The following is a 27,394-nucleotide window of genomic DNA, read 5'->3' on the forward strand; positions in this document are numbered from 1 at the left end:
CTTTACCGTTTCGCCATCGAAGGTTTTAGACTATTCGAGATAACGGCACTGGTATATAATAACGGAACTTTATTTGGAAGGGACAGTTAATTCTCAACACCCGCGCTCGCGAATTTGTTACGTACGGATATAATAAATTATTGTCAGATAAGTTAATATAAATAAAGAAATAAATTAAATCCGTAAGTGTTATAAATATTGAACCTTTTAATAAATTCACAACACTATTCTAGATGCATTACCAATAATGTGATATATAAACATCCTTGGTTTCCAACTTAAGGTATCGTACGTATGGCAAAGTAACATGCCCTGTATAACCCACAAGCCACCAGGTTTTGATCTTTCACGCAAAACATTGTCCACTCTAAATAGGATCCGTACCAGACATGGCAGATGTGCAGACATGCTACATAAATGGGGAAAGAACCCGTCTCCTTAATGTGACTGTGGGGAGAACCAAACCATCAACCACATTATTGAAGAGTGTCCCTCAAAATCCTACAATGGTAGCCCTGAAGACTTCCTGTTTGCAACTTCAGAGTCAATTGATTATATCAATACACTTGATGTTTGTTTGTAACTATTTAAAATTTGTCCTATATTACTAGTGTTTGTAATTTTGTTCTAAATGTGTTGTAATTGCCATACGATAAATAAATAAATAAATCCAACTTGAGGTACAACGTTCTAACAAATGGATGCAGAACCTCTTTAATCGGATATTTCACTGTTTACTAATTAATCGCAATTAAAACAAATTCTAGATTCATTTTCATTATATTGATGAAATAAATCAAAAATTTATCAGATCTTGTGATACATCTTTGAAAAATTGTAGACTTCTGTTTTGCATAAAAAATGGTAATTTTCACGAGGAAGTTTGATCTTCAAATGACCTTCGGAATTAATATCAAAGACAGAGCAAATACCACCGCTGATTACATTGTTAAAGTCTAAATAAAGTCGTAAGGGTGACCTCTGTCTCGGTGCTATTGACTACGTTACCTCATGCGCGGGAACAAGCTAACGCCATTAATTTCTTGCAATACATAACACAGCTGCATTTTTTAAAAAGAAGAAAATCTTATGTGGAAACAATACTACTTTGAGACTGAAAATTAGATAATAAGATGTAATGTGTTCTCTATTCTCTTATATGGTGTCGAAGCTTGGACTTTAACAGATACACTTCTAAGAAAATTTTAAGCCTTTGATATCTGGGTGTATCGGAGAATTAAGTTGGCTACATAGAATTCGTAATGAGGTTGTTTTGCAGCGGATGAGAAAAGTAACGGAAGTGGTAGAACGGTCAAAAACCTTAAGCTAGAATAGTTTGACCATGTTATGCGTAACCTAGAAATATATAATACACTTAAAAAATAATACAAGTCAAGATAGATAAAAGAAGCGGGCAAGGTCAAAGAGGAACCTCAAGGCTTAAAACCAAAGAGCATGGTTTAACAGATCCTCTGCATCCCTTTTCCGAGCTGCCATAAAAAAAATAGTATAGCCAATTTGATAGCCAACCCCCGATAATCGAGCAGGGCACAAGAAGAATAAGAATAAATAACAACTTTGACGACCTTCAGCACCCTTAAATTTTGGTTTTTGGGTCCTATGCCCATTAAGACATTTGCTCGACATATCAAATACTACATGGGAAAGTTTGGGTAGATTTAACCGGGGACATTTTTCCATAACGTTTGGGGTCCTTTCAGAATTTCTGACTTTTAAAAACTTTTGAATTTTCCACGAGTAAATCCATATCTAAAAAGATCAAAAATAAACCCGAAGTCAAGCAACATGTTCATCGAAGTTGAAAACATTTCAATACAAATAGTGGTATTGGTTTCTGTAATAATCTTGGAAAAAGAGAGACATTATTGAGCGTTCAATTACTTGTTCAGATCTGTAGATATATTAATCATCCTGTGTACCTAGGGGTACCTAGGTTTATAGACTTTGGGAACGCATTCGACAAGATTAGACATGACATTAAAAAAGAAGATGTAACTATTATTATGAGTGACTTAAATGCGAAAATTGGTCAAGGGAAAAGTGGTGAATTAATTGGTGATTTTGGTCTAGGGAAGAGAAATGAAATAAAATTCAATGATCTAACAAACCTTAATACGTTTCTTCTTCTTCTTCCTACTTTATAAATAGGCTTAATGCCTGTTTTATTTCGGGTTTTAGCCTCAATTGACGTTGTCTGACCATCTTTTCCTCGGTTGTCCCAATTATCTTCTTCCATTTGGCGATTTGTCTCTTGCTATTCGTACTATTCTATTTTCTGTCATTCTTTAGATGTGTTGATTCCATTCCACTTTTCTTCTTTTGGTCCACGCTTTTATTTCCTCTATACCACATCTCGCTCTTATTTCCTCACTTCTTACTCTGTCTCTTAGAGTTTGGTTTGTTATTTTTCGTAAGACTTTCATTTTTGTTGTTTCCAGTAGTCTTTGTGTTTTCGCCGTATCTGCTCTTGTTTCCACTGTATACGTCATTATCGGTCTTATTGTTGATTTATATATCCTGGTTTTCGTTTCCGTTGTTGGGTATTTGTTTCTCCAGATTGTGTTGTTGAGACATCCTGCTGCTCTGTTTGCCATGTTCACTTGTTTTTGTACTTCTTCTTCCACTTTTCCGTAGGTTGACAGTTTTATTCCCAAGTATTCAGTTTCCGTTACTTGTTCTATTATTTTGTTATTTACGACTAGTTTACATCGTCTCGGTTCCGCTGATATAATTATTGTTTTAGTTTTTCTGTTGAGATCTCCATGTTGTATATGAGCGCCGTATCTTCGAATTCTTTAATTAATCTTTGTAGGTCATCTTCATTTTCGGCTGTTATTATGGCGTCGTCGGCGTAGCATATTATCCTTATTTCCTTTTCTTCCATTCTATAGCCTCTTCTTTTTTTAAATTTCTTTATGATTTCATCCATTATCAGATTAAATATTAATGGGCTCAGCGAATCTCCTTGTCTAATGCCAATTTCATATTTGATAGGTTGCGATAGTTTTCCTTTACATCTTACCATAGTTATGTAATCTTTATATATTCTCAATGGTTTTTACTAAATCCAGTGACATTCCCTTTTCATATAATAAATGTATCGCGTCCCGAATTCCCACTCTATCAAACGCTTTCTTCAAATCTATCAGACACATATATGCTTGTTTGTTGTATTCCAACGACTTTTCTTTTATTTGTCTTATTACAAAAACTGCATCCGTGCATGATCTTCCTGTCCGAAATCCTTGCTGTTCTTCTTGCAGAGATATTCGTTCGTTTATTTTTGTCGCTATTATTCTGGTTGTCAATTTGAGTGTTGTATTTAATAGATTTATTGATCGTTAATTATTGGGGTCTTTCTTATCTCCTTTTTTGAAGAACATCACCATGATCGCTCTCCTCCATTTATCTGGTGGAGTCCTCCATTCTGTTCATGGTGATTATTTTATTAATAAGAAGTTGCAGTTGTTGTACAAGGTGATCACCTAAATATTTTAAGAGTTCATTTGGTATTTGATCTTCTCCTGGTGACTTTCTGTTTTCTTCTGACCGAGATTTCGGCCTTTTCATCAGTTATTGTATTAATTTGGCGTTTCTTGTAAAGGTTCTTTGTTTTGTTTTTTAAACATTTCTGTCAGGAAGACCACCCATGTATTCTCTTGTATGTGTTCTATTTCAACTAGTTCTTTCATTTCGCTTCTTTGTTGTCTTATGAACCGCCATACTTGTTTCTGTTGTCCATAGAAATCCATCTCTAATCCTTTTGTTAATCTTTCCCAGTAATCTGTTTTTGTTTTTCTTACCAATTGATGAGTTTCAGTTCTTATTCTTTTATATTCTTCATATGATTCATTCGTTTTTTCTGACTTATATTTTAGGAAAGCTTTCTTTTTTTGGTGACATTTTTGTTTAACCTCTCGTGTAAACCATGGTGTTTTCGTTGACCACTTTTTGTTTATTATTTTCATTTCAAGGGCTTCTCGGATAGCATCCAGAATATTTTTCTTAAGTTTTCTCCAGCTAGTCTTTACATTGCTTTTATTTTCGATATTCTCCATTTGTATTTTCTGTTCTAGCCTTTTTTGATATAATGATTTTATGGAGTCATCTCTTAAATTTTCTATTTTTATTATTTCCTCTGCATTGGTTTGTTTAGGCTTCTCTTTCCACCTTTCATTGAATCTAATTTTACCAAGTACCAAATAGTGATCGCTTCCCACATTGGGTGACGTCAAACTTCTCACATCCACTATCTGTTGGATTCATATTCACCATATTCACTATGGTGAATATTTCTGTTTGTAACCACATAATCTATCATTGATCTATGTCCTCTTGTATTTTCAAACGTGTATTTGTGTTGAATTTTATGATCAAAAAATGTGTAGTTTATCCTTAGTTCGTTTAGCTCATCATAGAATTCTTCTTTATCACTGTCAGGTTTGCAGTCGTCTGGTGCACATATCCCTATTGTGTTAATAATTTTACCGTTCGCTCTAATTTTTACTAAAAGTATTCTCTGAGATATGTACTGGCACTCTTTAATTTGATCTTTATATTTTGTTTTGATCATTATTGCTACACCTTCCTTTGCTCTTTCTTGTTTCGGAACCCCACTATATATTAGTAAATATTCTCCAAGCCGCGTCTGTCCTTTACCTTTCCTCTTTGTTTCCTGTAGGGCGAAGATATCTATTTGATATTCTGTCAACTCTTTTTCTATTTCCTGATCTCGGTTATTTAGGCTTTTTATGTTCCACGTCGCCACTCTCATTATATTTTTCGTTTTCCAGTTCGTCGTCCTTTTTTTTTATAACTTATTACGATTAAACCTATTAATAATGTGGTACATTCATACTAAAAACAGTCATTAAAGCATTAAATATAAATATTTTCGTTAAGAATTAGCACGGTATGTTAAAGTCTTCTTTATATTTTTATTTACAAGAATAAAATTCAAATAATTTGTAAATTTGTTCTTAAATTATATAACCACTATTACTTGCAGTTTTTATTATATTTTTAAGATTAATATTACTGACAAATATTTATTCACAATGATTATCATAGGTACACGTAACCGTAAGATACAATTTGGTAATACAATTTATAAATACATGTTTATTTTAGAAACAAACCACTTCAGGTTAAAATATTCAAGGTTATTATTTTATTAAAAAATCATTTTTATAATGAAAGAAGCAAGTATATGTATACAGGGTCATCAACTTTTGTGACAAAGTCAGTTATATTTGTTGCTATAGGAGATATCAAAAAAGTTAATTAACACGTAATTACAAGCACGCGCGCAACTTGCCTCAGTTCAAGAAATTCTTAAAATAATTCTATTTTTCGTATAAAAGAAAATTCACAATACTGACTTTTCCCCCCACTCCTATACAGTACGCTTGTAGGTCCAACTATATTCCCCATACAAATATAAAAATTAGACAAGTCCAAAGTAACTATAGTCGTATTAGAGATGCAAGAGAAACCGATTTTGTTGAGACGCAAGCACTAAGTGGTGTTGTTGTTTATCAATATGCTAAACAAAATAGAAATAGAAATATGCTTTATTGTCACTGAAAATTATTGAACAATTTTATGGACAAAGCTAAAAAAAATCAGTCAAACAGTACAAAAAGTATAAAACAAAAAGAAATATAATAAAAAACAGAACAATACAATTTTAAATTAGTAAAATTATTGTATAACTTACATAATTTGTACAGACAACAACAAATGAGACAAATTGTAGCCACTGCTTGAGACACCCAAATGAAATTATAAACAATACTAATTTTGTTTCTTTGTTATACATTAAGAAACTCGTCAACTGACTAATATGGTCTTTCAGAGAGATAGATTTTTGTCATCTTACGAAACTTACTGAAAGATGTTGCGGATTTAATTTCTCTTGGAAGGTGATTATAAAGTTTTTTTGCACTATATAGAATAGAATTCTTTACTAGCTGAGTGGACGGGACGGGTAAATAAACGTTACAATCCGAATTTCTAATGGAGTAGCCATGATCAGGTCTATCGGGAAAAATGTTTAGATGCTTGCGAATCAAACAAACCGTTTCCAAAATAAATAAAGAGGGAAGCGTCAAAATTCCGTGATTTTTGAAGTAGGTCTTGCAATGAGTTGTTTGTTTGAGACCAAATAGATAACGAATTGCTCTTTTTTGCAACTTAAAAATAGAATCAAATTGGGCCGCTGTACTAGAACCCCAAAATGGAAGCCCATATCGAAGATGGGACTCGAACAATGAGAAATATGCCATTTTGACAGATGATAAATTTAGTTCCTTCGAAACAGATCTTATTGCAAAGTAAGCTGAGGCTAGTTTCTTCAGGCTTCTTCAGGCTAAGGAGTCAGTATGCAAGGACCATTTAAGATCGCTGTCGACAAGAATACCTAGAAATTTCACGGAATTAACGATACTGATTTGGCTCTCATTCAGAAGCAAGGGTTGAATGACTCCTTTATAAGATAATGCTACTGTCTTATCCACGTTAAAGCTAAGTAAGTTGGAGTCTGACCAAGCCTTGATTGTAAGCAAATCAGCGGTTATAATTAAATAAAGCGTTGAAATATTAGAGCTGCTCCAAGTGATACTGGTATCATCCACAAATAGAAAAATTCTCCTCAATTTTCAAGTAAGTGATGTCATTAATGAAAAGTCAAAAAAGAATGGGACCTAATATTGAACCTTGCGGTACTCCACACTCAATGTCTTTACAACTAGAGTCGGTGTCTTTTATTCTAACCAATTGTTTCCTACCTACCAAGTAAGTTTTGAACCAATTTAAAGACACACCCCGAATTCCATAGAAAGTTAATTTTTTTAATAGAATGTCGTATTTCACGCAGTCAAAGGCTTTGGAATAGTCGCAGAAAACGGTGGCGGAGGAGAGGTTACTATTTAGTGATAGATATACCTCATGTAACACAGAAAACATGGCATCACTAGTACATTTATTAGACAAAAAGCCGAACTGATTTTGCGATAAAATATTATGTTTAAGGAGAAAGGGCATAAGTCGAACTTTTATAAGCCTTTCAATAATTTTTGATAGTCCTCGAGTTATGGAAAAGTGATGGATTGGGTGTAGAAATGTTCACAGTTAACATGGGAGTAAACCGATTCAGATTTCTATTACAAGTATAAGTTAGCAGTGAAGATAGACAACAACCATAGACGTATATACGAGGAAGCAGTCTGTAGAGCTGAAGGTATGATTTCGACAACGACTGCAGACATCAACTGCAGACGGCAGTTGCAGTTGCGGCTGCAGCAGAAGTCATTGCTTTGCAGTATTAATTGGTATGAAACTGATTCCAACATCGGCTGAACGTCAGTTGCTGTGTCGCTCAACTCGATTGTCACTGTTGAGCCATCGCATCCGAAAAGGGAAATACCCCAATGTCAAAGATGTTAACATTTTGGCCACACACAATAATTTCCACAGATGGCCGCGCTGTGTATAATGCGTGGGCGATCAACTATCGTCTTAATCTCCAAAACAAAAGAATAAAATATGTTCAATGTGAAAATTATCTAGAAAATCATCCTGCCAGCTACAAGGGATGTTCAGTATACAAAGAGCTGCAGAAAAAAGAATTTCCAATACTTCGAGAAAAAAACGCAAGTCAATAACCTCTTGCTGTACATCCGTCAATCACTAAACCAACTATCAGCTATGCGAAAGTTGTTACAGAAAGAAATAATAGAAATTCATTTACCACAGATAAGACTTCTCATGTAATTGGAACAACAACTCCTCAATATATAAAAAACAATTTAGAACTAGTAGTACATAAGATAAGATAATGAAAATAATGGATAAGATTGTTCTCATAATTTGTCTGATATCTAAGCTTAACCTTCAACACTAAACTAAAGATGTGCTGTTGAAATGCCAATGGTTTAACCACTCATTTCCACGAAGTTAAAGTCGTTATTTACTCTCATAATGTAGATGCTATGTTTATTTTCAAAGCACACACGATTAATAAGAGCTATTTCTATATTCCCAAATATTCAACCTATTTAACTTAACATCCATCAGGTAAAACCCACGGAGGTACAGCAATTATTATATGAAATAACAATAAGCATCATGAAATAAATAAAATTACTAGAGTTAACATCCAAACCACAACAGTGTCGGTCGAAGATTCACAAGGCCCAATTATTTTATCTCCTGTTTATTTCCTACCGAATAAAATAATTAAAGCTGACCATTTTACTGAATACTTCAACATGCTCCGACATCATTTCATCATCACTGCTGGAGTTTATTATGCCAAACGTCATAAATAGAACTCCAGAATCATAACCTTATGTGGACGAGAATTATTAAAAAGTATTGAGAATGGTTTAATTCCTCTCTCTACTGGAAAGCCTATTTATTGGCCCACTGATAGACAAAAAATTTCTGATCTCATTATTTTTTTTATTCATAGATCTACAAAGCCAAATTCATAACTGTCCTAAACATTTAACACTTTCGAATAAAAAAACAAACTGAAACCGATATAGAGAAGCAATAGAAACATCCGTTAACCTAAACTTGCCCCTTGAAAATGATAGCTGCATAGAAAATGCAGTTGCTCACTTAGCTTAAGTTATTCGGCAAGTTGCTTGGACGTCCACCCCAAAAATTACCTACAAATACAACTTCAAGTCCTATGTTGCTCACATAAATGCACTTAAATTGGAGAAAAGAAAACTGCGAAAGAGGTGGCAGCTCACTAGGCATCTAGAAGATAAAGCAAATCTTAATAGAGCTTGCAGACTACTAAATAGATAATTGATCCAACATAAAGACAATGGAATCAACGAATATTTAAAGAACTTCTCACCTACAGATGATACAAATTATTCGCTATGGAAACTAACAAAAAAACTTAAACGTAACGAACAAATGGATATGACAATCAGGAAGAAAAATGGCAATTGGGCTCAAACAACTGACATAGATAAAGAATATACTTTTAAAAATCATCTATGCGAGGCATTTCAACCGCGTCAGCGGGAAGTCTCGGCTGAAGAAGAAATAAATCATAAAGTCGTAAATTCACCATATCAAATAGACTCGCCTATTAAATCTGTTATGAAATTAAAGAAGTAATCTGAAAGTTAAAAAGTCATCTGGGTATGATATAATATCTAGTTTAGTACTAAAAAATCTACCCAACAAAGGCGTGAGTTTAATCACCTATATATTTAATTCAATATTAAAAACAGGTTATTTTCCACTTCAACGGATTGTTCCTCAAATTGTTCTTATATCAAAACCTAATAAGAATCACATAGAAGTATTTGCAAATCGCTCAATTAGCGTATTGCCTATTGTATCCAAAGTGTTTAAACAGCTTTTTCTGAAAAGACTGGAGCTTATTTTATATGACAGTAATGTTTTATCGAATTATTAGGTTTGGTTCAGGTAACAACACGGTACCATCAAGCAATTTCATAAGGTAGTAAAGACTTTTAGAAATTCGCTCGAACACAAAAATTACTGTACCGCTGCATTTCTAGATGTCTCTCAAGCATTCGACAAAGTTTGGCATGTAGGTCTTATCTCCAAAATTAAATCTATATTTCCTCATCCATAAGTTTAATAGGTTTTAAAATCCTACCTGAAAGATTGATTTGTTTAAGTCAAAAGAGGTGGGGAAATCACTAACCTGTATCCAATATGTCTCGGAGTTCTACAACGAAGCATGTTAGGAACCACTCTCTACTGAGTATACACATCGGATCTCCCAATAACGACCGATACAACAATTGCTACATATGCCGATGACACAGTTATCATGGCTTCAACTTCTACAGCAACTAAAGCATCTCAAGTAGTGCAAAATCATCTTCTTAAAGTAGAAAGTTACCCTAAACTTTTCTTACGATTCTACTTTTAGTGGCTTTTTGCAGGATTTATTGCATTTTAAGATAATCACTGATGGTTTGAGCTTAGCTTTCTTTGATTTTTCTTGTTTAGTTGGTGTTTCTATATTTTATTTTCTGGTTAATGGTTTTGACACAGTCTTTATCGGTTTTACTTTTTTTTCTAGTTTACGTTATCATGACAACGTTTTGTTTATTCGCTTGTTCTTTTTGTCTTTGTATGCCTCTGGCTACACGTACTTCCTTATTTCTTTTTTGAATTATTAGTGTTTGATTTTTGGGCAGCACTAATTCTTTTTGGTTCGTCTTCTGTTTTTCGTTTTTTTTTTCTACCGTTTTGCTTTTTTTACTGGTTTTCTTTTTTTGCTGGACTGTCCGTCCTTTGTCATTTCTTTTCAGTTGTCATTTTATTGCCATTATGTTGTCTTTACTATATTTGCTAGTAAGAATACTAGTTTTTTCGATTTGTTTTCCCTTTTTTGTTTCTGGTTTTTCCGCTGATGGTTTATATATTAATTCTGTGGGTTTTTAAGTTATTTTTGTATCTCTTAGTCTTTTTTCGCAATGGTTTTCTCCAGCTTTTCCATCCGATTTAAGAGAGGTTTATTTCCTCTTTTCATTCTGTCCATTTGCGCGACCAATGTCTCCATTGATCCGGTAATATTGGGCCCCATTTCTGTTTTTATGCTCTCTTTCCTTCTTTTTATTAATTTGTCGTTTTCAATGCTGCGTTCTTAGGTCTCATAGAAGGCGAGATCAATAGAAGGTGAGAATATCTTTTGTCTCTAGTATATTCGCCCAAGCTGACACGGATAAGTTATCTGTTAGTAGTTTATACTGAGATTAAACTTATTCTGAACTTGTAGAATACAATTTTTTGTTATTATACTGTGTATAGCTTATACTAGGTATATACCTGAATTGTAAAACCGGCTCTTAAGAAGACGAATAACGTTTGCGATTAGATCGGTCACGCCTGAGATGTTGAGTAACGTTAGAAGAAATTTCTATTTAAGATTAGGATGTTGATCAGACGTTCAACGCTAGCATTTTAAACATCTGTTACATTTACATTGTCTAATATATTTTTTGCTATTGTAACCAATTACTGTATTCAAGAAATTTTATTATCTTTTTACTTTTTGCAATAAATTAGAAAATACTTAATAATTCAGAAACACTTCAAAATGAGTATATGACATTGTACATAAGATATGTCTAGAATATTCTGAGGAATCCAAATATTCAATAATATGTAGAGTGTTGTATTTAAAATAAGAAAGTTGGTATTGACCGCTTTTACATGACACACCCTGTACCGCCTGTAAGAAAAGTTTTTATTGCAAAAAAAGGCGCAACAAAAATATAATTTTTAATTTTTTGGCTGTTCCACCCTGTAGAATATCCACTTGTTTACTATTTTGACTCCATTACTTTTCCACCTGTTGCCGTATTCATAAAATATTCATTAAAATTAATAACATGTTCACTCAATTTAGCAACACTTTATACAAGATAAGATACATAAAGTGTTAGTCACGAAATAGTATAAAAACAGTTTACAACAGTGTTTCGTTTAATTCGAATCGTAACACCGGTGGTTCTAAGTGGACAAAAATTTAGTAATCCAAAATGGCACATACATATAAACTTACATATTTTGACATCACCGGAAAGGCTGAACCAATTAGATTGCTTTTAAGTTATGGAGAAATTCCATTCGAAGATAAACGTGTCGAGTTTGGGGAGTGGCCAAAAATTAAGCCAAGTAAGTACTTATTATTATAGCTTTAACGAAATAGAATAGAACATACCTATTTATTAAAACTTAAACAACAGCTTTCTTGTCATACATTTTCATACCATTTTAGTTAATAATTTTTAACCGGTGAATCTAATTACGTTAACCGGTTAACACTAATCTAACCAGTAACGGCTCGTGATGAGTTTTGGGGGCAAAAATTAATCAAAAAACTTTTTTCGTGCAACTTTAAAAATGATTTTTTGGGTAAAACCGAATAGAATTTTATGAGATACGTCAATAAATTATGGTTTGTTTTATAAAATAAACCATAATTTGTTAAAAACTAAATCCTCTTCGAGATTTTTTAAACAATAAAATTTTCCATAACGTTGTCAATATAATTATTTATCTAATTCAGTTAGTCATCTCGCATAATATTTTTTAATAATTTTTTTACGCGCTTAAAAGTCGAAATCAACGTTCTTATTCTTATGTAGCCATTGGGTTAGCCACAATATTTTTTAATCTGTTTGCATTTACAAATACTTGCAAATATTTTTGTTACAACAAAGTATCATAAATTCATAATAGCTCTACCAACGATTTCCTTTAAATCTTGCCTCAAGTGAATTACACACAACCAAACTATGGAATAACCAATTTCTTTTGAAAAACTTGTTATGTATTGTTGCGAAGAATAAACGTTTTTATAAAAAATAGACAAACCAATGATCGGTGAAAAAACTCCTTTTATTTCCATATAACGAACTTTAATAGCTCGCAGGTATTTTGATTTGGTTCTAGAACCTGTAGTTAGGCTCTGGAAAGGTGCAATGGGGGAAAATTTAATTTTTATGCTTGATAATGTACCTCCACATACCAACAGGGTCACTACAGACTTTCTTGAAGCAGAAGATATCACTGTTGTTGAGTGGCCTCCTTGCTCACCTGACCTTAATCCTAGATTTGTAGAATATGCTTAAAACAAGAATGATTGCTCGCCGATATATTCCACAATACGCCGCATAGCTATTACAACTTGCTTTTGAAAAATAGAAGAACCTACCACAACTTAATGTTGACAATTTGTTTAGGAGCATGCTCACGCGAATTTTTAAACTTACTTAAGGGCTAAGAGTGGAAACACTGACTACCAAGAAACCTTAAAAAATAAAAACAATTTAAACATTATTTGGCTTAACCTTCGAAAATTGGTTTGGTGCATTCGATTTATGAGAGTGTCAGAAAATTTTGTGAACTAATGCGATCATGAAGAAATAAAAAATTTCGTTTGGAAAATACATTTTCCAGAGTTGCAAATTTAAAAAGTTTTAATTCGGCAAATATTGAATAAAATACGTCCAATTTTGCTACTCGTGGGTTTTGGGGGTCGCTAAACAGTGGACAGTGCATACCTCTTCTCCAGGAGTTTTATGCTGATCATAAAACATACAAAATCATTCGAAACTCGTTTCTTGGGTTTTTTCGAGGTTGCTGAACATTAATATCATTTTAGCGAAGGTGAGAAGTGCAATAAAAATTTAATAAATATATGTAAAAAAAATAAAAAAAAATGTATACAGTGAAAGTAGGTAAAGAACTCCTTACCTGACGTAGCTTAAAGATAGCATCAGGGCTACCAACTTTTTTAAAAGCTAACAACTTTAGATAATATAAAAAAAATTTAGATTTCAGTAAACAAAATTTATTTTACACTTTAATGAGTTTTTCTCTATGGTAAAAAACAAAGTTACCTTCGTGAATGTTACAGTTTTATCTAGCACAAGCTATTCTGGAAGATTGTTACAATTAGTTACAATTCTGAAATTCTTTTGTAATTTTATTTTGTAATTACCGACACTAAAATCACAAAAAATGAACAGTATCGCAGCCCGCCCAGAATCTTTAATTTTTATTGGCTTGGAGTGCGTGGTTGAAGCGCAAAAATATATTGCAAAAAGATTAGGGAGAAGTTTAACTATGTGATATTATCAATATAGGGTTAAAGATTTATAAATTGAAATTTTCTGCGTCGTATACTTTTTTGAATGCGTCCTGGAATCTAATGATTTTAATTTTTAACTTTGAACACAATATTTTAAATAAAATGATTTTGTAACAAATAAAATAACAGTAATTTTTTTTGTAATAAAACTTTCAATTTACAAACATTTTATTTTCTCTTTGTATATTAAAAATTGTTATACATTTTAGCTACTCCTCTTGGACAAGTTCCAGTGTTGGAGGTTGACGGTAAAGCAATCCCTCAAAGCACTGCAATCTGCAGGTACTTGGCATCAATACTAAAACTCGATGGTAAAGATGCGAAAGAAAATCTTGCACTAGATGTCGCGTTGGAAACTCTGTTTGATTTACAAAAACGTGAGTATATATTAATTTAAATTGCTTCATTATATATAAAATAAGTATATTAACACGTCTTTTAAAAAAAATTATTATTTTTTAAATTTTATTCATAACAGCTCCCTTTGCAATTATAAAAATCGATTGTTTTTGTTTTTAAAACTTCTCCATTTACAGGAAAATGTTCAGAACACTTCAGCATGTGACAATTTATTCACTAACTGCTAATGTTTAACGTTTTCCTGATTCAGATTTCATCTCTTCCACGTGCTCCACTATATTTTTTTCTTCTAAGATCGTGTTTACTAACAAGTCCAACTAAGTACATATTTTCCTCAATAACTTTTTTAAAATATCAATTTTACATTCAAACCTAGAGTCTTGTGTTGCCGTTTAAATTTTTAACTATAGTTCTGTTTTAAAAGGACAGATAAATATGTAATACATATTTATCTGAGCTGTTTCGCTCTTCAGTAGTTGTTGCATTGCCTGAGCCTTACACTTGTGCAAGTTAAGTCTTGTTGTTAATTCGCTATAATTATTTTTTTCTGATTTTGCTGACTCTATTTGGATATTAATTTCGTCGCATGTCTTGCAAGTATCTGATTTTGGCAGCTTGAATCCAATATTATACTCGGTACAAAATATTTTACGGTAAATTATGCTCCTTGATTGGTTCAATTCCCATTTCTGTACACCAAGGGACATATCGATCCAAATAGAGACTGGCTATACTTATGTTATGATCCAGATAAACTTTATTCATGTTCTTGTGTCGACTGTAGTGACTTTGATACTTTGGAATCGAATGTATGTGGTTTTTAACACTTAGCATTTCAGAATCAGATATTTTGTTCACACGGTTTGTATGCTTTCCTCTGTTGTCTCTTTCTGGCACTAGATTTCCTTCTATCTTCTTGTGAACAATGTTATTTACTCTGCCCTTAGAAGCTTGAAGTCTGTGGATATTTAAAAATTCTGTTTTACAGACACGTGTAGTTTCACCATTAACAATAATGAAGTAGACTGCATTGCTCTTTCTGTGCGATTCTTGATGTTTTTTCTTCTTTCGGTAGGACCTTTTCTTTTTAACAATATCTATACATCCGAATAAGTAGCTATTTTGTAACTCCCATGAACCGAGGTTCCAGAATTCGTTAAAAATATGGCTACGTGAGTATTTCTTAATTTAAATTATTCCATTATATATATATAAAATAAGTATATTAAAGCGGTTTTTAACAAAAAATATTATTTTTTAAATTGTATCCACAGGCATATAACTCCTTCTGTTTGTTTAGTTTCTCCTTTTCGTCAACTACTATGTCCTTTATAATTCTTTCAAGCTTTTGTTTTGGTTCCTGCTATATTTTTAATTTTTTACTATTTATTCCGCGCTGTTATTGAATTTTATCACATTATGTTTTTACAGTTACATTCTACGTTATTTCAGCTTTTTATCCTTATATTCTCTCTTTATCTCTCTCTCTCTCTATCTCTCTCTCCCTCTATCTCTCTGTCTCTCTTTTTAAATATGTAATAAGTAATTTTTAACTAATAAGTAAGAAATGTTTTGTCATAATGTTAATTTAATTACATCTTATAAATGTATACAGTTTCATTTTATAAATACAGTAAAATCTCATTGATTCGTCTCTATAGAGCTAGAGGGTGTCGGATTATTGAAATTTTCGGATAACTGGATTCCATAGAAAAAGTTGTAATTAATAAAATAAACAATTTTATAAAGGAAATAGGTACAACGTTTATATTTGTGTTCGTATTCTATTCGTTTTTTATAACTCTAACGTATCATCTCACTAACTAACTACACTAACTACATAGTCAACATAGTTTTAAATAATCTTTAATTGAAGTTTCTTTTTGTGCTTTTAAACATCTGTCATCATTTTCTCTGTTTATTCATTCCCCTTAAACCAAGAATTTAAATCTTCATTTGACTCGAATCCTGTTTTTGATAAATTTTGAAACCAATCCAATTTGTGATACAGCATTCATTGCTGTATCACAAATTGGATTGGAAATGCTGATCATATCTTTTTCCATAGTGCTTGATTGCCAGGTGAGAGGGAATACAACATTATTCAAATTAAATTGTCTGAGGCGGTATGAATATACTTTTTATACATTTTGGATAACATTTTGATCCATCGACCGCCATAAAGATTGCAGTTTGATGGTATTAAGATAATTTGAATATTACCATCACCTGATCTAAGTTACTGATTGTCAAGTACGAATAAAGCTTTTGTGGGCAAGTGGTATCTTTTCATAAACTTCTTCACTTCTGGGACAAAGTCATTTTGGAATTATTCAGTGAATACCTCTCTTGGAACCCAACTTTTAAATTGGTTCTTGTACTCGACTGCCAGAAAATTTTTTTGAAAGCGCTAGGATTTCAAGCTTTACCAATCACTAACAAATCAAATTTGTGTATTCTAGTAGCATTTGATCCCGGTATAAATGTGATTTTATTTTTATTTACTTTACGACCCGGTGCGCGTTTTGTAGAAGATACGAATTTTGTTGTTGGGTAACTATCTTTAAAACCGACCATTCTAGTCTGCCTTATAGATTTGGTCAAAAAGATTAGCCATTTCTTCTACAGACTTTTACCCAATATCGATAGCTGATAGACACCAAATCGCTTTTTCAATTTATTAAGCCATCCAACATTTGCAGGAAAATCAGCTCTTCCTTTGTAATTATAAAAATCGATTGTTTTTTTTTCAAAACTTCTACATTTACAGGAATGTGTTCAGAACAGTCCAGCATGTGACAATTTATTCACTAACTGCTAATGTTAAACGTTTTCCTGGTTCATATTTCATCTCTTCCACGTGGTCCACTATAATTTTTTCTTCTAGATCGTGTTTAATAGCAAGTCCAACTCAGTACATATTTTCCTTAATAACTTTTTTAAAATATCAATTTTACATTCAAACCTAGAGTCAGTCTTGTGTTGCCGTTTACTTGAAGTTTTTAACTATAGTTCTCTTTTAAAAGGGCAGATACGTATGTATTACATATTTATCTGCTCTTTTAAGTGAGAATTATTGTAAATAAATATGTATGTAAGTACTATGCACCATAGACGTATATATTACTATAGACCGAGCATACCGGGTGCCTACTGACAACAAGTTCTCAGGTCTCTTTCTAGCACATTTTATCGAGAAGCTTACGTACTTCTACTGTTCTCCACTTAGAAGATATTGTCGTAGCTTTACTATTTGTAAGAGTGAGACAGAACGAACGATGAAAACAAAGATGGTGTTTTTACTTAGCTCTATTGTAGTTAAACTGTGGCTCTATAGACTACTATAGATAAGAGGGTTCAGTCTATGTTAATAGTATACAGTAAGCGCCACGCTAAGTGACTTATTTGATATATTGAGCTAATCCGGTCGGTTCTCACATGTGACTTTTAGCTGTCGCTTACAGATGGCGGCGCATGATGTTTAATTTGTGACTGATTTCTGCTGAGAAGCACGTATGAAGCGAAACTATTCAACGTTGTTTTTCCACACAATTTTTTTTGTACTATTTAGTTATATTTATATATTATTTTATATTTCTTAAATTATATTTTTAGTTTGAGAGAATTTCGTTGTTTTAGTCCCAAAAAATAAATACACCAGAAAGCTTATTTTCATATTATTTTGATTAATTACTTATTGTAATGTACTATAAAGTAATATATTACCTCGAAAATAGGTTTTGTTTATTAAAATAATATAAAGTACCTACACATATTTTACAATACAAACTTTTGAAGTATCATGAATAATTGACGCCTTTTGTGAAGTTACAATAGTATATTAAATTAAAATTGTTTTCCCGCTAGCTGTTCGAGCAAAAGAATATCAAAACAAAACAAATCTGTAGCACTGTAATGTTTTAACACAAATAATCGACCTGGAGTGTACTTAATTGTGAATTAAACTATTTAAACAAGTTTTTATTTATTTACTTTTATGAACTGTTTATTTCTCGGCGTAACAGTGCAACAAGGGAAAGGGTTTAGGACTGTATAAGCTAAAAATGTGCCCGTATGTCTACAAGCGTTGCGCTTACTGTATATACGATAGTATTCACATGCTACCGATAAAATTTGAGGTTAGAGACTCTTTGACGCGAATTAGCGCATACGCGGTTTGTGGTTGTTGAAAAAGGAGAGGGTCGTGAGCGGAAGATGTCAGATTATTCGACATGTTGATTTGTTGACGTGCCAAAATAGTAAGAATCTATTGTATATTATTTTAATACTAGTTTTGTTATAGTTGGCACAGAAATAAAGTATGAAAATGATGCGGCTAAGAAAAATGAGAAAGTTGAAAAATTGAAACAAGTATTACCTGTTTATTTTGGAAAATTAGATGAATATGCTAAGAAACACAATGGTTACGTAGCGTATGATAGGGTAAGTAGACTATAAGAAATTGTTAACGATAATAGTAATAAATTTAAGAATTTCCATACCTATATGTTTTTCCCTTTTATTAAGTATAAATATTATCTATTTCTATTTGGGCCTGTTAATCTCATAATTAATTATTTTTGGCTTATCCTTATATTTATACCCAAATGCTGAAGTTCTCTTTCCGGGATATCTCACAGAATATAAAATACTTAAATGAAAATATAATATTCACAAACTATAATAGCAACCAAGAATATTGAACTAAAAATCAACATAGAAAAGAGAACTTAATTTAATACAGATAAGAAAAAGGGAAAATAAAAACCAAATTAGAGCACAGTTCAGCGTAAAAGCCATAACAAATTTCACCTAATTTTACCTACCTATATTATATTGGTGTTTAAGCAAGTACAGAGAAAAGAGAAGAAGCAGAAAAGGAGAAAGTAGAACAAAGTTTATTATTACATTAACACATATGTATCATTCGTACTTGTCTTTGGCATTAGGTAAAAGCAAAATTATTTTTCATACAGCGACAGAACCGACAATCTCTCGTAGTTTTGATGAAAATTCATAAAATATACCTAGCACGTACCCTCTCTCGAACGTCCGTTTTGGTCCCAAGAGTACGTTCGTTGGACGTTCAGCGGACTTTTGGTGGAGGTCCAGCGACGATAATTGGACCTTCATCGAACGTCCATAAGACATAAAAAAACGTCCGGTGGACTTACAGACTTTTGAGATGTGTCTCGAAAATCTATTAGACGTCTAACACCATCATAAAAAGTACTAAAAGTGGCGTCATCCTGTTCCTATAAAGAATGTATTTTGAAAAATAAAAAATCGATAAAGGGACTTACATTATTATTGCATATTATATTAAATTACGTAAGATACTATATTAATATATTTATTTATATTTATACAAAAAACGGGACAATCCCACTGTTAAAATTATACAAGAATGCAGAATTGAAGAAATATACAATATATAAAATTAGAAATAAAAATAAAATATACATGAATATAATAAATAAGTTAGTACACACTTATTTACACAAAGTATAACTTTGAATTTTAATATTTCAGTGCTTCAAATAGTGGCTTAAAATATTGATACTTAAGTTAACCAGATCACATGAGCACGCATAGGTAGTCGGACCATACCTATATTTGAACCATAATTAGTTCTGCGGCGAGTATAGTACATCCACTAATAATTTTCCAACATAAACATGTCTTATTCTGGTATCAAAGAGACCGCCTTTCAAATCAAGGTTGTCAGACATATTTCCTAAAATTCCTAAGGTTATATTTAAAAAATATTCTCTATTTTCTATTCGTTATTATTCAATTGCTAGTCAACGAACGACACTCTTAAAAAATAATATGAACTTATTCTCAAAAATATATATATAAATTAATTAACTAGGTACTAATATTTCCATGGACTCTTCACTAATGAATTAAAGCAACCGTGAACTTTGTATATATTACTTATATTCTAAGTAATTTTCGAATATTGGCAACATTGTAGTCTGGAGAGAATTTGAACGTTCGACGTTGCCCTGTTGGTGAATTTAGCGGTAATACTTTTATAGATATAATGATCGACTTTTAAGAAATCAGACAACTTTTAAGAATCCAAGTTCTCAAAAACGGTTTCAAGAATTGTATTATTTTTTTCCAAATTTCATTGATTTTATACCTTACCTGGAAACATGAAAAATTGCAGATATATTAATAATGGTATTAAGGTTATATTCACTAATTTTAAACTCATGCATTATGGCAACAGCGCGAAGCGCAAACCAATAAATTCTAATGAACACCTGTTGTCTGCTATGCGATACCCTAAAATATTTCCTATTGCAGAGGCGGAGGCTTATAAGGTATAGGTAATATAAGTTATAAGTAATATTATATTTTTCTAGGATGGCATTTTTTAAGATGCATCAACTTCTGTGTTATCAATAAATTATGACAATTATGTTAATGACAGCTCTGAATTAAAAAATAAAGATTTGCACGTACAATCCCAAAGAATAGTTTTAAATATGTATGAGTGTTTGAAAAAAGAAAATATTGGGATGGCTGATAATGCAATTGTTTCGAGAATTCATGTATTAAAAAAATCGGGTATAAGACGATATATACAATTATTAAATTAGGCACAGTTACAGATCATTCCTTAAAACGAAAGCGACCAAATAAAAAATTGGGTAGGATTGACACTGCTGCAAAAGACGTTATTCAGCGAACAGTTTACAATTTTACAGGCACACTGACGATTCTTTTCAGTCCTTCTAATTAATTTCTTTACAGCTATCGCGATGCATCTTGAACACTAGTATTCATTATTATACAGTGTGTCGCATTTAAGATGAAGACAACTCTATATATCAGCTACTAAAATACATACAGATTTGACATTTTGCACAGTCATACATGTTGTTAGTGCACATTTTTTTAAGATAGTCATCTGAAATTTAAATTTTAAACGCGGCTTACTGCGAATCCACAAACAGGGTAAATTTTCGATATTTTGCTTCGCGTTAGAGAAATCGGAAAAACTTATTTGGAAAAGTTGTTCCACTTATTGTAAACGCACATACCAAATTTCATGACAAAATTCGCAATTTTAGTTTTTCAGTATTATTTGTAATCTCGATCCTAAATCTACAATTGGCTGTCTAAAGATGCATCTCGGGACAGCCAACTGTCCGTTTTAGAATCCTGACTACAATTGAAGAGCTTATTTCCAAAGTGTCTTACATCCATATAATGAAATCCATGAAATTACAGATTTTCATACAAATTTAACATACAAATTATACAATTTTACAATTTTCATATGCACTTTTAAATGGTAAATAAGAAGTTGTTTTGGTACATATAACTTTATTCTAGACTTGAAGAAATCTATAAAGTTTAAAAAAAGAAAATTTAAAAAATCGAAATTTTGGATTTAAGACACTGGAAATAAGCTCTTCAATTAATGAAAAAAGTAAAAGTGCGAATTTTGACATAAAACTTTGTTATGTGGGGTTAAAATAATATTTGGAACATCTTTTCCAAATAACTTTTTCAGATATCTCTAACTCGAAGCAAAATATTGAAGATTCACCCTGTTTGTGCATTAACAGTAGGCCGTGTTTAAAAATTAAATTTCAGTTGACTATCTTAATTGCTGGATAGACAATGTTTTAAAATTTTCTGACAGAATGAGCCATTATTTACAGATAATTGTAAAAAAATATTATGGTTTATGTAAAAACTAAATAATAAGTCCAATATTCTTATAAATCACTAAAATTAACAAGCTTTAATTTGAAAGAATTAATTTGTTATTTATTCGGTGTTGTGAGCCCGCTCCCATTTGAAAAAAAAACTGATTCTGTCCTTTGAAGAGTCCTATTCAAAAATGCCCCGTTTAAACAAATCGAAGGTTGAAGGGTGCCGGACATTTTTGCCGGAAACAATTCAAATTCAAAAGATCACCTTTTTCTGCTACGGAAAATATTGCTCCGATTTCTCACCAAAATCAATGTTGATACTTTAGTTTAGATACTCTTGAATCTCAAAAATACTCATTTACATATTTTTCAAGCCTCGAAAATGCATATTAGGTATCGCATTTTTCGGATTTTAAATCGCTTATATCTCCAAAACTATTAACTTTTGAGAAAAATGACATAGATCTTATTTAGAGTCACCCAAAAACCTAAAAAATATTTTTTGGAGCACAAAAGGTGATATTTTGAATTTGTTTAAAAAATTGTTTAAACAATTTCTGCCCAAAAATTGAGAAATTTTCCTGAATATAATTATGTAAAAATTAATAAAAATTATATGATTTTTCTTGAAATATGCGTTTGATAACTGATCCCTTTTCTTAATTTCCACGCCAATGGTCGGCATCGACATCAAAGAACCTCAAAAGCCGACGCTTGGCAAATTGACAATGGAAAAAGTATAACATGAAAAAGTGAATCCTGACGCAGTAAATGGGAAGGAAATGGGAAAAGTTATTAAAAATAAAGATCAAGTCAAAGTTAACTCTTCTGGAATGAAGAGAATCCAAATTCAAGAAATTATTTATATCAGAATAAAAGTATGGTCTACACAATTTAAAAGAACAGTACATCAGAAATCTTCTTTGAACTATCTCTAATTTTTCGGTACCTGCTTGAGTAAAGGGAAACCAGATCATAGTTGAATATTCAAGTGACGAGCGGACAATAGAAAATTATAGTTTCTCCAATTTCTGTTATGCCTTTTAATGAAACCAAAGTGTTTCATCGCCTTGTAGCATATAAGATCTTTATGCAAATTGAAGGACAAATTTCTATAAAAAACCAAACCTAGATGTATAACATTATTAACCCTTTGAGTCAAAATATTATTTAAATTATAATTAAATACGATAGGCTCAAGAGATCGATAAAACTGGATCACCTGATCCAGTTTTTCACGATTAATAATTAATTTGTTATTAACAAACTGGTTCACAATACTGTCTAATGATTTATGTAGCCCAATACAATCCGAAACGTCTCGAATAATACGAAATCATTTTTTGTCATCTGAAGACATGCTAAGACTAAGATCTGCTAGAATATGCTAAGACTTTACAGTCAGTCAAGGGTCCGATAGCATCATCGACAAAAACTGCAAAGATAAGAGGTCGCAAATAGGCTAGTAAAGGTCTTGCATATAACTTTTCAACACGTACATAAGTTCACCAGACTCTCCAAAAATTCCGGTTTATGCAATAAAAGGCAATGATCTACGCTGCCAAATGCTTTAGACAAGTCATTATATTAAAATTCACATGGCAACTGCTTTCCAATGCATTTATAATGTATGGATATGAACTTGATTCTTTAGATTAACTGTCAAAAAATCAATCACTAAAGCCTCGAAAATTCTAGGAATAGCAGCAAAAATTGTAATGGAACGGTAGTTAAAAATCAACGATTTATCATCAGATTTTTGTATGGGCTTAACAAAGGCTCTAAAATTGTGATGGAAAGTGACCCTTGGTTAGAAATTTATTAAAAATAAGCCACGGTGGTCAACATAAAGACAGACTTAAAAACAAGTTAAATATTTTATCTGGACCAGAACCTTTACTGGTATTAAAACACTATAAGCATGCCAGCATGTCGCAAATTTTAATATATAAAGAGTGAATATGGCTGTGACTGATCAGGTCTATGACTCCACTTATCTAGATAGGAAAAAAGGGATTGTGTACACTTCTAAAGAAATTGTCAAGTCTGTGGCCGACTAAAAACAGAATCATTTAACTTCATGCAACTTGAAATATCAAAATTATTTCTCTTACAATTAACCAAATTCCAAAAAATTATCAAAATGGTCAAGGTCTTCTTCTTAAGGTATTAGAAGAGAGACATTTTGCTATATACAGGGTGTAACAAAAAGGTAAAATGGATATGTGGCTTTTTTATGGCTTATAAAATATCTTAAAAAACAGTGAAATTTGTACACCCCATAAAACTTTTAAGGGGTTTGTTCCCTTAAATTCCTCAAGTGATTATATACGTTACAATTAAATTATTATTGTAGTACAATTAGTTAAACACAAGGTTTTTAAAACTTTTTTACCTCCTAGCACTTTTTTGATAAGCCCGTTTTTATCGAGATGGGGCTTCTTTTAATATGTCTCAAAATTTCTGAGTACCTAACAAACTGTAAAATATAAATAAATTCATCAGGTCTCTATAATCTTACGTAACCATTTATAAATATATGGTGGATTTGACAAAAGCTAAAAATGACCTCCATTTTCTTTAATACACATTCTACACCGTTTTAAAAAGGAAAATCGAATATTTTGAAACATCTGACGAAATCAATTTGCAGATTCCATGATTCTATTTCTTGGTTGTAGTTCGTTTATAATTGGTACGAAATATACGTACCATTTCATAAAATTCCAGCAGCAAAAGTCAATTGCGGTAAGATCTTCACCTCTGAGTGAGGTGAATTCCAATCCAACGTCCAGGATACTGATCGAAACGATATTCTTTTATTTCAATATGGCAATGCGCTGGACCACATATTTTTCCTGACTGCGAGATTGATCTCGTCTAAGTACTCTTTTAACACGTTTTGTGGAGAGTGTAAACAATATTCACCGTTTAAATTGTTTGGAAGAAATACTAGCCTTATTAGGTTATTATCCACAATTCCTGCCCAAACAGTGACTTTAAAAATTTCTTTGTTGATGAGAGACTCTTTTGCGTGGGGGTTTTCTTCGGCCCAGATGTACGTTTTAAGATGGTTCGTATAGTTCGTCCCAAACCCTTCTTTCAGTGCGTCATAGTTGATCGAATTCTCTCTAACACATTAAGCTAGAAGTGACAGAAAAAACGTGAGTCTGTGATTATTATACATAGAACTTAGAAAATTATTTATCGTAAGCTAATTTTACTTACGGATGTATAATTGGTTGGAGTTTAGAATACGCTAAATAGATATCCAATCCACGATGCGCATAAATATAATTTGATGCAGATTGTCTCGATCGTGACAGTACTTTCACAATGTCAACTGATAAAATGATAATTGTTATTCCAGATTAGTATTTTCAGACATTTTACAGTGAAAATTTAATTTTGTATTTATTTATTGTATAATAAAAATATTTTAAATATGCCGAGATATATCGAGAAAGAACAAAGACTAATATTAAAATTATTAAATTATTTTCAATTAGAAAAAGACAGATTACGATCCTGCAACTGTCAAATTTAACTAAAATGTCATGCAATAATTCTGGACATTCTTAAAATCCTATATGACGTCAAAATTAGTGACGCACTGAAAGAAGGGTTTGGGACAGACTGTAACGCCATTACGCTGTCGTAATGAGATTTTGTGTATTTTCCATTAAAAACCAATCGCAAAACCACATTCTCTTAGGATAATCTTCATCCAGTAATTCTTGAACGGATGTTAAGTGATAAAATGAAACTACTGTTTCTTGAATCTTCTCCAAATCAGCATGTGAGAAACATCTAATTTAGCCGCTACTACTCTTGTGCTGCTTCCAGGGATTTCTTCAATTTCTTCCAAAATATCTTCATCGTTTGTATCTACTGTTGGTGGACCATTATTACTAACAAGTTGCGGTCGCAATGTGCCTGTCTCTCGTAAACGACGATTAATGAAAAGAAATAATCGTCCGCCTGGTGTATTTCGAATAGAATATTTTTCTGCATAACGCCACCTGTAATTATCAAATTACCAATAATTATCTAAAACACTAATTTAGCCTACTCAAACTTACCCAGAATTAAATGCATCTCTGTCATTTATGTAAACGTGTACACACTTGTAGTAAAAAATTTAGTTTTTCTTAATAATCACTTTTAGAGTAATCACAGACTTCAACTTTTTAAATCACAATAATTTCCAATATGCTCAACTTTCTTAAGATGTATTTGAAATATAAAAGAGAAAATTGATATGGGACATACGAACATAAGCAGATGTTTAAAATTTTTCATACCTTCATTTTTTTTGGTTTTTTTTCCAGTACTAACCTTAATCTTTGTTTGTTTTCAGATATCATGGGCTGATATTTTATTCGTTTGCGTGTATGAAGTATTAGTCAATGCTGTAGGTAAAGAAGCCGTAGCTGCTTACCCAAGTTTACAGCAAGTTAAGAAGAATGTTCTAGCAGCAAAAGGTATTAATAAATGGATTAAAAATAGACCAGCATTAGAGGGATATGATTTGAAACAAGATCTTTAATAATTTTCTATATAATTTTGATTTAATAAATAATTATTATTTTTACCTACTTTATACATAAAATAAACAAAATATTTAAAATTTGTATTTGATTTTTTAATTCGGCCGAGAATAGGGATGGAGGTTGTTGACAAAACACCGGTTTTTTTACTTACGGTTTAACCTGGCGGTTCTAACTGGTCAAAAAACGGTTGTTTAAAAAGCCGGTGTTAATTTTTTTCTCAATAGCCAATAACCAATAGGACATTATGTTACATTTAAATTGCTTTTTAGTTTGCGATACTTCGTTTGAATTGATATTAATATCATTGATATCGATACTCTCGAAAGAATATATCGATACCTAAGATAATCAATCGATATATAAACAGCATCTTTTTACCAGCAGATTTTACAACCTAAAGCCATAATAAATTCCGACTCACATTGTTTCACAATGAACCGTGAACAATTTGTCGAATCATGTTCTCATGGGTGCCACTATAGTATAGTATGTAGTATGATTTACGCAAAATAATAAAATGCAAGAAAAATATTGGAGAAAAATATTGATTCTCAAATAATAAACATTTGGAAAAAATAAATGTAAAATGAAAGGCGACTTTAATAATTTACAAAAAGAAACACCTCAACTATTTACAAAAAAAATTATGTTACTTAATTATTTACAAAACGATGCAGCCTAATTATCATTAAAGCAGTCAATAATTCGAGTAATGCAGGCACCCTAATTAAGAATTAAAAAAATATATCCTATCTATATATCAGTCTGACATCCCTTAAAATCATTATCTTTTCGCAGAATCTTGCGGCAGTATTCGTCCGATTGAAATTAGAAATGTTGACGTGGTACTCCTCAAATTTTCTTCATGATGCGGATCTTTGCATCTAACCAAGACTGCTCGATTCACTGTGTGTGCGCTCCTGATACAGCGGAACCTTAGATAAATTTAGATAATAGGGACTACAGTCGCCCTCGAAAAAAAAAAGAATGGTGGCAATCTACCCAATTTTTTAACACAAACAACTGAGGATCGTTAATCCATTCTCCATGATTCCGCTGGTTTTTTACTTAAGTATTGCTGCCCTCTGATTCTGCAGCACAATCTCCTTCCAGCT

General features: G+C 31.9%; 2 protein-coding genes across 3 annotated transcripts in view; one reads left to right on the plus strand and one right to left on the minus strand.

The window, feature by feature from the left end:
• Positions 1-4,270: 4,270 nt before the first annotated feature.
• On the minus strand, positions 4,271-4,795 carry LOC140444536 (uncharacterized). The gene has a single exon (XM_072536296.1). It carries the CDS (start codon positions 4,793-4,795, stop codon positions 4,271-4,273), a length of 525 nt encoding a protein of 174 aa, XP_072392397.1.
• A 6,666-nt stretch (positions 4,796-11,461) lies between these two features.
• The window catches only part of LOC140443622 (glutathione S-transferase-like), a 39,129-nt gene continuing 23,196 nt past the window's right edge, over positions 11,462-27,394 (plus strand). The window contains exons 1-4 of one of the 2 annotated variants that reach the window (XM_072534975.1): positions 11,468-11,706; positions 13,897-14,064; positions 18,351-18,490; positions 26,087-26,360. In XM_072534975.1, coding sequence (XP_072391076.1) covers positions 11,571-11,706; positions 13,897-14,064; positions 18,351-18,490; positions 26,087-26,275 — 633 coding nt within the window. In that variant the 5' untranslated portion in view covers positions 11,468-11,570 and the 3' untranslated portion in view covers positions 26,276-26,360. Of the gene's footprint in view, positions 11,707-13,896; positions 14,065-18,350; positions 18,491-26,086; positions 26,361-27,394 lie in introns of those variants that run through there. The other variant, XM_072534977.1, reaches the window with a different exon arrangement.

The sequence above is a fragment of the Diabrotica undecimpunctata genome, chromosome 6, assembly GCF_040954645.1.
Source record: "Diabrotica undecimpunctata isolate CICGRU chromosome 6, icDiaUnde3, whole genome shotgun sequence".
NCBI lineage: Eukaryota > Metazoa > Arthropoda > Insecta > Coleoptera > Chrysomelidae > Diabrotica > Diabrotica undecimpunctata.

Excerpts from the sequence above, each read along its gene's own strand:
- LOC140444536 (XM_072536296.1), bottom strand. The coding sequence starts at position 4,795 with ATGAGAGTGGCGACGTGGAACATAAAAAGCCTAAATAACCGAGATCAG.